This window comes from Eleginops maclovinus, chromosome 14 (assembly GCF_036324505.1).
Source record: "Eleginops maclovinus isolate JMC-PN-2008 ecotype Puerto Natales chromosome 14, JC_Emac_rtc_rv5, whole genome shotgun sequence".
Classification (NCBI taxonomy): domain Eukaryota; kingdom Metazoa; phylum Chordata; class Actinopteri; order Perciformes; family Eleginopidae; genus Eleginops; species Eleginops maclovinus.
In genome coordinates, this window is record NC_086362.1 from 9,464,629 (window position 1) to 9,480,099 (window position 15,471).

At 40.2% G+C, this 15,471-nt stretch overlaps 2 protein-coding genes across 4 annotated transcripts in view; one reads left to right on the forward strand and one right to left on the reverse strand.

The window, feature by feature from the left end:
- plcb3 (phospholipase C, beta 3 (phosphatidylinositol-specific)) overlaps positions 1-4,323 on the forward strand; it is a 45,102-nt gene extending 40,779 nt beyond the window's left edge. For both annotated transcript variants that reach the window (XM_063900513.1, XM_063900514.1), the window contains exons 29-34: positions 166-325; positions 538-614; positions 877-966; positions 1,089-1,146; positions 1,493-1,579; positions 2,061-4,323. In XM_063900513.1, the coding sequence (XP_063756583.1) occupies positions 166-325; positions 538-614; positions 877-966; positions 1,089-1,146; positions 1,493-1,579; positions 2,061-2,345 (757 nt within the window). In that variant the 3' untranslated portion in view covers positions 2,346-4,323. The remainder of the gene's footprint in view (positions 1-165; positions 326-537; positions 615-876; positions 967-1,088; positions 1,147-1,492; positions 1,580-2,060) is intronic.
- A 4,964-nt stretch (positions 4,324-9,287) lies between these two features.
- The window catches only part of slc8a4b (solute carrier family 8 member 4b), an 89,114-nt gene continuing 82,930 nt past the window's right edge, over positions 9,288-15,471 (reverse strand). For both annotated transcript variants that reach the window (XM_063900929.1, XM_063900930.1), the window contains one exon: positions 9,288-15,012. In XM_063900929.1, coding sequence (XP_063756999.1) covers positions 14,633-15,012 — 380 coding nt within the window. In that variant the 3' untranslated portion in view covers positions 9,288-14,632. The remainder of the gene's footprint in view (positions 15,013-15,471) is intronic.

Sequence of the window (15,471 nt, forward strand, 5' to 3'; positions counted from 1 at the left end):
AGTGTTTTTGATCTGGTTTAATCAAAGGTCTATATTTTGGGGAGGAGAAGATCTCCACAGATATTTCAGCTCATGGTTGAAACCGAATGAATGAATGTTGAAGGCAACAAGTGGCAGAAAAATGACATACTGTGTGTTTAACCTGAACTTAATGTGTGTGTTCAGCGAGCCCAATGAGCCCGTGCAGCGTGAGCTCACGGCGCTGGATCAGGAGATTGAGAAGCAGTCAGTCCAGCTGAGGGAATGGCAGATGCAAGAACTCCTTAAACTCCGACAGCAGCTTCACTTACCGGAGCGAGAAAAGCAGCAAACACACCTGCAGGAGGTAACAACACGCACACAGATGCATTCCCCCAATATTTGCACATGTATGCATGCTCAAGGTGACACACTTCGAATAACAGTGTATCCCTGCATGAGTTCTTAAATATGCACCCACTCAAACACAGAGTTCATCATTAGCTGACTACAGGGCACTTTGGTACACCTGCATAGCGATTCTCTGACAGGTGGTCATCTGCTGCGGTTTGTTTTTAGGCCTTCAAGAAGTTAAAGGAGACCGCCCTTGAATGCCAAGCAGCTCAGCTGAAGAAGCTCAAGGAGACGTGCGAAAAGTAAGTGCCGCCTTTTCACCTTTACTGCCGAATAGAGAAGAGTTTGGACAGCACAAGTCAGAGCCTGAGTTGCCTTCTACGTTTTTTTAAATTATTATGCATTCATTAAGTCTTAGTTTTCTCTAATGCCATATTGTGACTTTGATTTGCTTTTGCCACAAGCATTGTTTTTTAATAACATTCACAGAAATGTTCCCATGGAAAGTCCCCTCTGGTAATCGCAATTTGTCTTCATTTGGATGTAATGTAATTTTATTTGCAGGGAGAAGAAAGAGCTCCAGAAGATCCTGGACAGGAAGAGACAAAACAGCATCAGCGATGCCAAGACCCGCGACAAAGACAAGGCGGAAACGTAATAAGCTCCCCTGAAACTAGAGATGTTAATTTCATATCAAGGCAGTTGGAAGATATTTTGATTCACATCTCTTTTATGTTCCTTGCACCTTCTCTTCCTCTTCCTATTTCTATCTCTAGGGAATTGAATGAGATCAACAGGAAACATATTCAAGATTCTGTCTCTTTAATCGGCGGGGTAAGAACACACAAACACAAACACACACACCGTCATTGAGTGGGCCCTTTATCTACTTTATTGTACATTTTCTGCCTTTTTCATCAACTTCACTATTAACACACATCATCTTCTTTTCCCTTCTTCCCTAATCCGCCTATTTTATCCTCCATTCTTCCTTCCCTCATCCTTTCTTTTTTAATCCCCTCTTACATACTGCTCTTCATCCCGAATGTCCCTGCTCCATTTTTACTTCCCTTGCAACCCTTTTTTACCCATCTGACACCCATCCAATGCACCTCCCATTGTCGGTTTCCTTCCTTCCTAATTCTTACTCCTTTCCTCCTCTTATTTCCTCGTCCACCAGCTGGAGGAGGCTCAGACAAGGAGACAGGATAAGCTGATGCTGAGGCATCGGGAGATGCTGCAACATATAGATGATGAACTTCCTTTGGTGAGCAAAAACACATCGACTCACACACACACATTGATGTACGACAACAAATTAGGGTCATGTTAGGTATGAATGTATGAGTATGGAGCTGGGGGAGGGGGCTAATCGGTTATTTATTTAAGTATAATTGAAATAAGGTTGTTGTTTGCCGATCCAAGCCCACATACTGTTAAACTGTCGATTGTTGGGGCTGCTCCAACCTTGCAAAAAAACAAATATGGTCCCTTGACAAAATAAAAGTTACTAAAAATAAGTTTGATTGCTTTTATTATTATTATGATTTTTCTTGTAAATGTACAACCTTACGTATTTAAAAGTGCCTATTTAATCAGAAATGTTAAGTCTTCTCACAGAATATTATCCTCCTCCCCTGGGTCCATATTTGATCTTTTTCATGTTACCTGCAATGACCATAAGATGCCGTAGTATTGAAGTGCTTAGTTCTTATTTTTTTTAAAATGTGCTGGGGTTTCTGATGTAGATCCAGTCTCAGTTGGAGAGGGATCTGGATCAGGAGTATGAGCGACTACAGGACGAAATCTGCCAGCACCTCCAGATGGAGCTCAACAACAAAGGGCTCCGAAAAGACGCCCTGTACTCGCCGTTTCCAAATCAAGGCAGCCCCGGTTCCGGCCCGGCCTCCAACTGCTCCACGCCCGATCGGTGCCCCTGGAACAGGAGCATGGACAATAGCACCGCCTCATTGGCTGATTCCACTTCCTCGTCCACTCCTGTCCTATCAGAGGCGGAGATGTCGTTCAGTTAAAACTATTACGTGTACAAATCAAATACTTGCATTCAGCTGGGGTCTATAATGATTATACTGTGGGATAGTAATGATATTAATTATTTACTAATTTTATTCCTTTTTTATTACAGACTGTTATGTTTGTGTCTACAGAGCTATATTATTTTTTATTTTGCTGCTTTTGTCAGATGCACATCATGCATTTTTGTTGGAAGATTTCATTCGAATCCTAACTTTTTTTACTGTTTGGACTATGTTTTGCTTTTAATGTCATATCCTCTGATGCCTTTTTTCTTAGCATCATTTAAATTGTCTGGTCAGTAAGCTTTACTTATGTTAGCAACAAGCTTTACATTCACATTTTATTGACAATTTGAAAGCTTTAAACTGTGCAGACAAAGGAGCAGGATTAGAAACACATGGCTTTGTTGAGGGGAAACTTTTTAGAATAAATACAGCTAATCTAAACTACTAACGGTAAGAGAAATACTTTTTGTTTTCAAACGTGTGATATGATGTTAGTAGATTCATAATGGTCTTATTCCCTACAAATAGATGAGGAACTATTTAAAACAAAGCCTATGGAGGTGTTGAAGTGCTACAGAAAATGTGAAAATTAGTAAAGTGGGCAGAATTTTAACAAAGAGGTTTAAAAGCTTAAGTTTGAACTGTAATGGCAGGAGCTGACCAGCAGGTGGAGCTGCAGCGTTGGCTATTTATTTGAACACCTTTCATTCATCGAGCATGATCATCCTGTTATACTGTACCCTGACACACTCTCACACGTCTGCCACAGCGTCATTGGTCAGGATCAAGTCTCTGACTTCAAACCTCCAAACAATATCCAGCCAAGGTTAAATGGGAGGCAGTGGTCAGCAGACAACCACCTCTCTAGAAAACAGTGTGTGATTGTTGAGAAAAAAGGGAGGGCCCGAGTGACGTAACACTTCACAAACACACATCCGTTTCAAAAACAAGACACACAATCCCATAATTTAACAAATATTGCTGAAACTTCTCGTGTGTGTGTGTGGTTGTGTGTGACTTAATCCCTTTATGTGACGTCTGCTCAGATGAGAATATAAAGCTGCATCCTGACATTATAATGTAAAATTGCTTGTATTTGAAGTCTGAACCACCAAATGAGGGGGGTCCTTCACGTTCTTATTGCAGCTTTGTAGATCAGCTCAATATACCAAATTGTTTCATTTTTTATAATGTGGTAAGAAGTCCTCAGGCCACAGCTCGATGCTTTAACTTCACTGAAGCCTCAAAATTCAAAGCGTGACCTCTTAATATATCATAAGGAGCTATTATATGTAGCCATGAAAAACAGTAGTTCACCTCCACAGGGACATAGGAAGAGCTTGTTATACTTTATTTAAGGATGTCTTAACATTTTCCCACAAAGCTACCCCAGGTTGTCCATTTAAGCCAAATATTGAATGTAGGATTGTAGAGCACAAACGGTACTTTAAATGATCAGTTTCCTCGATCTTTATTTCAGCTGTTTTTGGAAACTTTTTTTTTATATACCACACTGTTTCTTTCTCTTTTTTTTTTGTCTTGTCTGCTTTGAGGGGTTTAATGATGGCACTCTATGTATGTATTCTGTGTAAATGTTTAGTTCTATGTGAATTTTACTACTGACCACAAATGCTGAAGAGGGATGAAAGTCAGGAAATTGCAAAGGGAAGAATATCATTTCAGCTTTTTCTCAAAGATGGATTGTTTTTAGGAGAGATTCCTGTCCTCCATCCTTCAGCGAGCACTGCTGCCTGTCTATCTGATCTTCCCCCTCACTCAAATGTATTTGTAAACTAACGGCTATTTAAATGGAATTTTAAAAACATGTTTTTTTGTGGTAATTTTTTTTATCCAATAAGCAGAGTGTTAAATGCATCTTTTTAAATAATCATAGAGTTCTGCTTTTCAGGTTGGACATTATAAACAAATCCAAGAGCTAAAATAAATGGAATGTTACCCCTATGCAATATTCAAAGTGTTTTTTAGCATTCTTTAGCCATAATAAGCTAAGTCATGTTGTTTAGCATTTCTTCGACATGATATGCTGTTTTGAGAAACCCAGAATGGGTCGTTTTTTTCTTCATTTCTTTGTAAAAAATAAACATGCTGTATCATGCCTTATTTGGACAGAATACACCGTTCCTAACCCCTACACAGTATTCAAGAAATGATAAAAGACACAGTTGGTTTTTTTTCATTTTTGGGACATTTCTTTTTATTAGGACCCCCCCCCCTTATATGAGAAATATTCTTTTGATAAGGACCCCCCCTTATATAATTTTATCTTTTGATAAGGGTCCCCCCTTATGATATTTTTGTTTTATTTTCATATGAAAAACAACATAGTACAGTATGCTAAAAGAGCGACTTAGTAAATACTGTGTAGTGGTAAGGAACGGTGTAATCTGTCCAATAAGGCATAATACAGCATGTCGAAAAAATGAAAAAAATGACAGTGTATACTTTTTTCTCCGTCTCTGTTTCTCCGTTTGCGGCACAAACACTCGTTGACTCTTATTAGACATTTGGTGTGACTCGTCTCTCTGCAGGCCCTCCCTGAGGGTCCTGGCTGTCATGTCTGCTCTTGCTCTCTTTTTATTCCTCTGTCCCATTTCTTTTTCCTCAGTTCCTCTCAATTATGAGACCATCTTTAACATTTGGATTAGTTTAGTTAATTAAAAGCATCAGTCTTGTTAGTACACTTGATAGGGAAGAAACTATGCCAGATACAATCCTTGTGATACGTTAGTTTGACACTGTATATGTGATTGTTAGATGTAAGGGAATACTACATATACTAATGATCCAGATGTAATATTTTATTCACAATTAATATAAAGTATACGGCTTGATTCAGTGATAAACTTCCTGTTACAGAGTTGAACCTTTGTTGTTGTTTTTTTATGTGTTTGATGAAGACCGTTTTTTTGTTTGTCATTGATTTGGTTGTTTGAGCTCAGAGTGATTTTGGTCCCTTGTGTATTTCAGATATTCTGGGCAAAGTTTCTATTATTTAACTCCTTTTTCTATGTAATGTGCTCTATGTTTTCTGAATATGTCCAGAACTAACTTTTTAGATAAGGGTCGCCTATATTGTTTTTTTCATTTTTTGAGCTTACTAAGTATAGTAAATGGAAATTATCTGGAGGAAAACGACAAAATATTTCATAGTGTAGTATGTCGTAAACATCAGAAAGAATTACACAGTAGAGTGTGTCCAAAATGTGCAAAAATCGACATTGTTTAGTATGCTGGAATTTTGACAGATTGTTTTTTAAACACACAGACACACTGGATTAAGGAATCTTTTTCTGACATGTAAACACCTCCCCCTCACTCAGTAAATATAACTAAAGTAAATATAACTAAAGAAGGTGACACAATTACCCACATTATTATTATATTAACTGTTTATGAAGACAGCTTTATCCTCTCTCCTCTTCTTTTTTCTCCCCTTGCTTCCTCTCATCCCTCTCTCTTCCCTTGCTGCTGCTCGGCATGGACCTAAAGGATGGTTTGAAAATATAATCCATCACAGATCACTGATTACCTGCTGCAAATCCTCAGTAATCAGCAGACAATACAACCTCAGAGGAGGCTGTAGGTTTTAGGGATTATGGTTATTTTATTCAAGCTCAAAGAAGCATTTTGTCACCTGCATCATTCCAGAATTTCCATAACGACATAAACCTCCAAAGGTAACTATGTGGCTTGTTCTTTTTCTCAGTCTCTCCATCATCTCCCTGCATCCTCTTCATGTCAGTTATAGGCCCAACAAAATTCCAATCCTCTCCCTCCTTTTGGTCAAAACAGAGTCTAAAGAGAAACATTGTTTAACAGTCCCTCTTTTTCCCTCTCTTGCTCCCTATATCCCTTTTTTTCTCCTAAAGGTTTTGTCTGTCCTCTCTCCCGCCACTCTCACTATGCTCTCTGTGATTGCAATCTTCTGTTTGGTTTTGTCCCTCTCATCCTGTCTCTCCTCCCATCCTCTCTGACATGGCTGTTTATCTTTTCTACAAATCTCTGAATGCCAACAAACATCCTCTTTCACTCTCTAGACATTAAGCCTTCCTCTCGCTGATTTACCTTTCCTTTTTCCATCTTTATTTAATATTATATAGATTTCAAATAGTTAATTGTTTGTCAGCTTAGCCAACTGAACCATCTGAGCTAAAGTTACTGTTACCCCCCCCTAACTTCCATAACGTAGTGACATCACTAGGTAAGCACGTGGGTGGGACATCTTCAAGGGGGTTGGCCAATCACAACAGAGCAGTCCAGCTTACCAATCAGAGCAGACTGGGCTCTGGTTTCATACAGAGGGTGAAAAGAGGTGCTGCAGCACAGGCAGTATGAGAAAAATAAAGAGCTTTTTGAACATTAAAGCATGGAGACATGTCCCAGGAGAGGTAGAAAATCCTAATATGAACCTGAAAATGAGCAATAGGGCCCCTTTAAAAACAGAGCAAACACAAAGATTCCAACAATCTGTTTCTTTTGATGTCTTTCAATGATTCGCATCTGGTGATTTTGTTAGTGAATACTAATAGAAAGTTGTTGTTTTTTTTTAAACTGTACTGTACCAACTAAGAAGTGTCAAAATCAGATTACGCGTGGAGGCAAACATTTGGACCCAGGAGACGAGACGATCAATGTAGCGTGTCACTTCCTGTCTTTTTCCTGATCCCACAGGATAAATCTGTGTCAGCAACAACACCGCAACTTCAATTTGTTTATTGCTGTCTCTGTTTTTGTCTCACATTCTGCACACATCCCAACTCCTACCTTCTGTCTGCCTCTCTCTCTCTCTCCCTCTCACACACTTTGTAGCTCTCTGTCTTTTTCCCTGTCCGTCTCCGTCTGCATCTTCCTTCTCTTGTTCCTTCTCTCTGTCTGTCCCTCAGGACTGTTGTGTTTACTCTTTGTCTCCTCGTCTCGTTCCTCTCCAGCGGAGGATGGAGACGTGTCTCGCCGTTGTGGCTATCACAGGGTTGCTTTTGGGAATAACAGCTGCCACCTCTGTTGTTGGAAAACTGACAGAGAAGAACCGGAAGAATGGAAAAACATGCAAAACAGTTTCAAAGCGCTAAGTCAAAGTTTGAATTTCTTTATCCTAATTAGGTCAGCCTTACAAAATACATATCATATACACACACACCTGGACTATAATGCAGAGTGGAAAAGTCGAAGCACTCACCCTCCCTCCTTCATCTGCTTTTCCCAAAGTGCCTCAGATCAAATCAGGGAAACACAGTGGAGCTTCTGATTGGCCGACAGCGGTTTCTGCTGGTCAGGTCCCAGGTGTGTGTTTGTGTGTATGCTTGTGTGTGTGTTAATCTCCAACAACCACTCCCCTTAGGCCTGTGCTATAAATATCACCGTGCTTGTTCTCATGTTGCCGCGTTAGGTAACACAGAGGCGGATACTGATGAGTTGATTAACTGTGAGGCAGTTTAGCAAAATTAATTTAGAAAGTAATGCTCCAATGATAACAGTTTGCCAGTTGACCTCATCCCACCCATCCCAAGCATTTTATGGAAGCTAACCCATCAGATTTACAAATTAGCATCAAACTTTAGATATAATGTGACAAGAAAACATTTCATATAAACCAGTTTTGTCCTAAAAACCCTGCATGAAGGACAAAATATAGCATATCTTTTCAATGCAGTTGCTATTTCCTAATAGTTTCTTGTCTGCACTTTTTCAGCTACTTGGGGTTAGCATGTGCGTACAGGGTTTAAACAAGTTCCCTCAGAGCACAATAAATGATCTATGAATTCATCTATTTCACATAGTCATTAGGGCTATTGTTTAGTGTATTGATTATTGCATCTCAGAAGAAGAGAAATTAGGGTGAAATTAAAGCAGACTATTATCAAATTGCTTTATTAGACTAAAAGCGATTTGCAGCTTCTCATCCTTCCATCAGATGTAGTTGCATATACAGCCGTGTTATCAACCGTTTTTGTCCCCTTTAAGTGTCTGGCTGAAAGGCTGACAATATCCACCATGGGGACATTAACCTGTGATCTTAACATGGGACAGGTCAGACTCTCAGCAACAAGCTATTAAATGATCTTGTTCAAACATCGTCCACATGATTCAAACCCTTTGGGATCCTGATTCAACCTTTATATTTCTGTTTCACCGGAGATAAAATGCCTGGAAATCCGGATGAAGAAGATTTTTGTAGAAATGTGTAGAACAGTTCATACAGAATCCCTCGGTTCAACCATCATTAAAGGCCTCAGCTGAATTGCATCATCGGAGTATGTTTAGAAGAGGATTATCTGCTATTACAATTAATATAATGCTATGGTGGGGTCAGAAAAAAAGTGTTAGAGACATTCAAAAGACTTTTTACACCAAAAAGGCCTTTTCATTTTTCATTTTGACAGCAAAATCAATATTTTCTGTTTTAATTAAAGGCTTGACTCCAGTAGAAGCAGCATAATTGGGAAATTATTTTGCATAGTTGTCTCTTTTAATAAATAGAGAAAAGAGAGAATCTTCACAGTAGTCTAGTAATAACTGTCCCATTTAAATGAATAAATAAACTTAAGGTAAGTGAAAAAAACAACCTGAAGAGTCAATGACAAACATGCACACCAAATCAGTTTGTAGTAAAAACTAAAAGTATTGGATTGTTAATTTCCCATAATGCAACCAAAACACTATTTTCAAGATCCATCCATAAAGCGCTCGGGCTGCGGAAGTGTTTTAAAACTTAACATTTCTGTGAACACAATAAATGAGACATAGATTACAATATAAAGCAGACATGTGGCTAATTTAGCAAACAGCTATTTAGTTCAATCCAATCATGAGCACACACCGCACCGTCCATTATGTAATTGCTTTAAGCTTTTAGTAAATTCAGCATCTTAACATATTCTCCACCATGAGTAAACAAACAGACAGTCTTCTGAGCATTTGCCAGTCAAGTTTTATTTCATCTTTGAGAAAAAAAAGAAAGAAAAGAAAAGTTCGGTCTTTGTAAACACCTATATCGTTTTTCATGTCATGTCATTTTCAGCATTTAAAAATACTTTACTCTTTACTACGACATTTCCAACATCAACACTGTATTCAGAATGAGTTTAATTCATGCATCGACACACTCGTGGACGGAATGATGTAAAGTTGCACGCGTCCACACACACACACACACACACACACACACACACACACACACACACACACACACACACACACACACACACACACACACACACACACACACACTCGCACTCGCACTCTCTCACACCATAAAAAAGGTATAATAGCACACTATGTAAATTGCAACTATGCTAATTTCCTGTTCTACTCTGAGGGCTCTTGTTACATTTTACAAAACAAAATCACCAAAACAACATAAAACCTCGGACACAAATGAAACATTACACAATAAAATAATAATAATAAAATAGATGGAAAAATTGAAATAAGACATAATTATATCAAAAGCACTTTGTGACCTCATAAATAGGGTGGCATGATATATAAATAAAATGAAGTGATATAATATATAAATATTTAGACGGTAGAGGGGAAAAAGAAATGTTAAAAACACTGATAAATAGAGGCTGATCAACACACACACACTAGAGGTGTCTCTAAAATTAAAATGTGGCATAATGTGTTTCATGGGAAAATTGGTTCTTTACAAGCTCAGGATCGTTATATCGCTAACTCATATACATATAATGATTTCTGTCTGTAAACACACACTCAGACACACATGCACAAATATTCGACCTAGCAACCGTCACTAAAGTGTCGACTAAATAAACTTTCTCTGCAGGCTTCTGTTGTCATTTCTAACTAAATTAAAGTGTTCCATTACTGGGAAACAGGTAAAGTTTTACCAAGACTGCGGGGCGCCAGAAATGTGTGTGTTTGTGTGTGTGTGTGTCAATCATCTGTGTTTCTGGAAGTGCAAAACGTGTGTGTGTGTTATTTACACGTGTCTGCAGCATGACATCACGTAATCAGTTTGTAGAGCTAGTGACCTTAATGTATGACAGTTACTCACACACTGTACACACACTTCTTCCAGCAATGTGCCACCACCATCCATTTCAATCTTGATCGCCAGCCAAATCTATTATACATCTAATTCGATACACACACACACACACACACACACACACACACACACACACACACACACACACACACACACACACACACACACACACACACACACACACACACACACACACACACACACACACACACACACACACAGAGGAAATGGAGGGAATCCAATTTCCAGGCCTTTTTCACTGTGGGTCAGGTTGGCATTCAAATTCATTAATCTGGCCTTTGGGACTCAGCCAGGGACGCGCAGGGCGAGCCCTTATAAGGAGATTACAACACAGAGCGGCACAAACAAACAAAGGCACAAATACGCATGTAGACCTACACACACTGGATACACATGCAAACAAGGTGAGGCACGAGGAACACAAAGGACACGATACACACACGTTGGAAGAAAAAACTAACAGTAATAAATGTTGGAATTGGCCCGCAGCGAGAGAGATAATGAATGAGGAGATGTCACACTCACTCGAAGAAGGGCAAGTGAGAAACATCAAGAGAGTGACACACACATGCACACACACACACACACACACACACACACACACACACACACACACACACACACACGCACCAGCAACAGTCAAGAAGACAACGGCTTGCAGATAGATGGTCGCTAAGCAACAGGCAAGAGACTAAAAATATGGTTGCATTTCTTCACTCACTTAGAAAGTATGCACACACATGCACACCACACGCACACACACACACACACACACACACACACACACACACACACACACAGTCTTATTTCAGGATTATCAACCTTTTAAAGAGCCTACATTTCTAAATCAGTCTCAGTATTCTTGTGGAGTCACTATTATCCAGCCCACTCAGTCTTAGCTTTGCAAACGTTAGAGAGGCTGAAGTCATGGAGAGAGACATTTTGGCGTCTCAGGGGGTCAGGAGCCATGCCAATGTGTAAGTCATGTCAAAACTGGCCGATGACCGACTCCTATGTTTGAAAATATATGGTGCGCTGCAGGAATGACTAAGGACTTTGGAGAGGATCTGGACGGTTAGTCTGACAGTTTCAAACAGGTATGGTTAATTCAAACATCATGTCAACAAGCACCGGGACTAAGATTGAGTGTAATGGGAATTCTTGCGAGGCTATTACTTTTAGATCTGCATGTAGGGAAATATAACTGAGAATTCCAAATGAAATAGTTTCCGTTTGAGGGTTTGAAAAACTTTTCTCTCCAGGATTGGGCTGCTGTTGGTGGATTCCTGACCTCGATTTTTTCCACAGAAATGGCTACGGCCCTTCAAGCACTTAACATGCTGAAGAGTCCTCTGGGGGGGTGTAAACTTGTGTCTAATTTGTAGACAGCAATAGGAAACGTTTGCAGCCAAAAAAATATTCTTTTCAAATAGGGCAAGAGCCTCCATGGCAGGGGGCCAATCTCTCTTTATCAATGAATCTGGGCTGTGTTTGTCAGACATCAGCTGATGCAGAAAACAGCTGTTCAAGGTGGTTTTTACTGCGCCTTTAACTGATTTTTCTACAATTAAGATTGGATTTCTTCCTTTATGGCTGTCAGAAAATGATGGCGACATTTAAAACGTCACATGTGATTGATGGGGTGACGTAGGAAGTCATTTCCACCCTGGTGTTTTACAGCCTGGTGAAGACTGAGTGGGCTTACAACTGAATACAACTGAAAGCAGCGGGTAATTTGTCCTCATCTGAAAAGGCGGATGGTGGGCAGGTTGTTGTTTTCTGTCCCATTTTGCTCTCTGGGGATTAAACAAAAAAGCTCAATTATTGTTCTTACAGGATTTTCCTTGAAGTTAACAACGAGCTGTGTGGGCAGTTGAGGGGAAAATGTTTGCAGAGTATGCTGCTGCTAACAGAGGGATTACATTTAATAATCACCTGCACCATATGCCACCCCTTCTGCCCAGCTCCAGTCCGGCCCCTGGGCAAGGCAGGGGTATAAATACATATGTAATATAAATCTGGATTCTACACAATAAGAATAATGGAGGGTTTCATATGATATGTGGCATAATATTCTCTACTACTTACAAACTTTCACACACACCATGCCTCAATTGATAAACTTTTTTTTACAAAAACTAAATAGTTAGCACAGCTTTTGATACAGGCTCATAACCATAAAAATACCAATGGTTAAGCACATACATCTGTAGTGTGAACACCTTTATGACTTTAAATATGAGAGTTTTCTTTTACACCTGGCAGCTTGGGGGACTTGTACGACGCCTGCGAGGTAAAACTGCACACTGGAAATGAATGTGACATTGTTCTTCTATTGAATCTTTGGATAACAGAGGAGTTGTGATTTTTGTTTTGAGTACAAAGAAACATCCCAACGACGACTGCCAGGAACAGTTGTGTGATATTTCAGAGCTGCCGTACATTTCCCTCGGCGCATTTGACTCCTCTCTGGTTTCAGCCGTTTTCCCTGGTGGTGGAATTCCCTTAAATGTCTCCTTGAACCGTGTTTCAGAGGAAAAAAGCGCCAGAATTTCTTTTCTCCTCCGGGGTTTACACATAAATTACATATCAGTGTTTCTCACACACATCAATAAAAGTTTCTTATATTATCATGTACAATTAGAAACACTGGTCATAGTTTTGATTTGTCATCAACAACGTCCTTCTTAGTCGTTAACGAGCGAGATCCTTCGTTCGGATTGGTCCCGCCTTGTTCTTGCTTCCATGATGGCATTACATCATATCCTGTTTAGTCCCGATTTCCGTTTCCTCGCTATAAACATTAGAGGTTAAACAGTGCACAATGCTTCTTAATTCAACTGTTACAAAGTGGACTGCTTAGATTTCCAGACTTTCTTCCCAGACATTTCTTTTCCATCCCACTTTTCTTCCAGCTGCTAATCAGACATTTTGAATCCTCCTTTGTTACATTCTTCCGAACCACCAGCTCAAACGTTCTTTACCTCCAACTCTCCATACTATATTTATATGTCTTTATCTTACTTAACATTTTTTTTTACAATTGCACGGTAACAACATCAACACGTGACGCCATTGAAAAGATTAGAAAAGAAAGGGAGGGGGGGGGGAGTCTCCTCGGTGGGATAAACGAGGCTGCTGATTGGCGTAAAAAGGAGGAGGATTGGCTCAATTAAAAATAGGGATTGATGGTGGTTACTACAGCGTTTCATTATCACAACTTTAAGACAAGTCCTACAGCGGGTAAGGCAAAGGGAGGGATGGAGGAGGAGTGTTTTTGTAGGAGAGAGTGTGTGTTGTGGGGTGGAACGTAATATTTCGCACAGTGTATTCACGAAAAAAAGAAAAAGGACAGTCCTGTTTTATCCTGCAAGTGATCAGTCCTCCACTGTTATTCACCTGAGGCCCGTGTGTGTGTGTGTGCGTGTGTGTGTGTGTGTGTGTGTGTGTGTGTGTGTGTGTGTGTGTGTGTGTGTGTGTGTGTGTGTGTGTACATTTGGGAGAAGGGTTCACTGGTAGTATTAAGAGAGTTCACTGGGTATGATTGTTCCAGTGTAGACCAGATACAAAAAAGCAGAAAATAGCATGAGAGACAAAGTGAGAAGAAGAATATTTAATCCAATCCATTCTTCCTTTTCTTCTTTCCTATGTCCTTTCTTCTCCAGTCAGTCCATCGACTTTATCCAGAACCTTTTTCTAGTTTTGTTGCCTCCAGTTCCTCTTTAATCTTCCTCCCTCTTCAACTTTTTCTCTAAGTGATGTGGTCACAGCTCCTTGCTGTAAATCTCTTCTTCTCTCCTGCTGATTTGGCAGTATATTGAACGATATCAGCTTTTATTACCTATTAAACAGTGCGGTCCACTGAGGATGACGGATGATTGAGGTAACAACATGAAAGCTCTTTAAAACATAAATTCTCTTGTCTTTCTGTAAAATAATCCTTAGTTTAGAGGGTTTATGTGTCTTTAACACTGGGTAGAGGGCGGGACTCCTTTTGTAATAGAGCTGCTAATGCAAAAAGGATTTATTGTTGCAGGAAATAAATAAATGGAGACAAAAATATATCTGAAACACTGAAAATCGTAAAAAAAAAGAGGAAATTGAGAGTCCATTATTGATCCACCTCTGCTCCCCATCTGTCCTCGACCTGTCTGTTTGAAGACTAATCCCTCTTTCCCTCCCTCTCTCTCTCTCCCTCTTGGCAGTGGGTCAGTCTCCTCTCCATTTAGAACGCTGGTAAATGGCAGTAGGCTTCCAGTGAAGCCAGCAGGATGTAGATCAGCCACATGGAGGCGAACAGCAGCGACGTGATCATCTTGCAAGTCCGCGGCCCGCCCAGCTCCCCGCCGGCCACCGACGCCCGCCGCCGGTACAGCAGGATGAGCACACAGATCACGGCCATGATGGTGAAGAGGGTGACGGAGAAGGCCAGGTTCCCCGGGTCCACCTTGAACACCTTGCCCCTGGAGCGCCAGACGACGGCAGCGATGGTCCACGCCACGCCGATGCCCAGGAAGACGTTGACCGCGTTGGAGCCGGTGACGTTGCCGATGGAGGCGTCTGCGTACTGATCCTGGATGGCGGCGACCTTGCTGGCGAACGTGTCTGGAGTTTACAATAAAATGGAGGCTTCAATCAATTTCATACCACATTGGTTTACATGTTTTACATCAACCTGAAGTCAAACAAAACATCAAGTAACGTGGCTTTTGATTATTTAATATAAATGTCTTTCTCAAATCAACTAAGGAAGTGATCTCAAGGTAACAGGGCATAACACCACCCACTTAAGAGTAGCCTACTCTCACTTATACTGTGTGCAATGAGAAACAAAAGGGAAGAAAAAACTTGTAGAAAGATAAAGGACTCTGACAGGCACTACGAAACTAGCTAGTGAGTCAGGGTTAGGGTTAGGGTTAGTCAGTATTTATGGAAATCATTATTAATGAGATGCTTAGAGATTAGGAGAGAAGCACATACAGAACGTGCAGGCAATTGTTAAAAATAGAGAAGCAACAAGGACAAGAGAATACCGAGACCCTGACTGAAATGAATTGAGAAAAA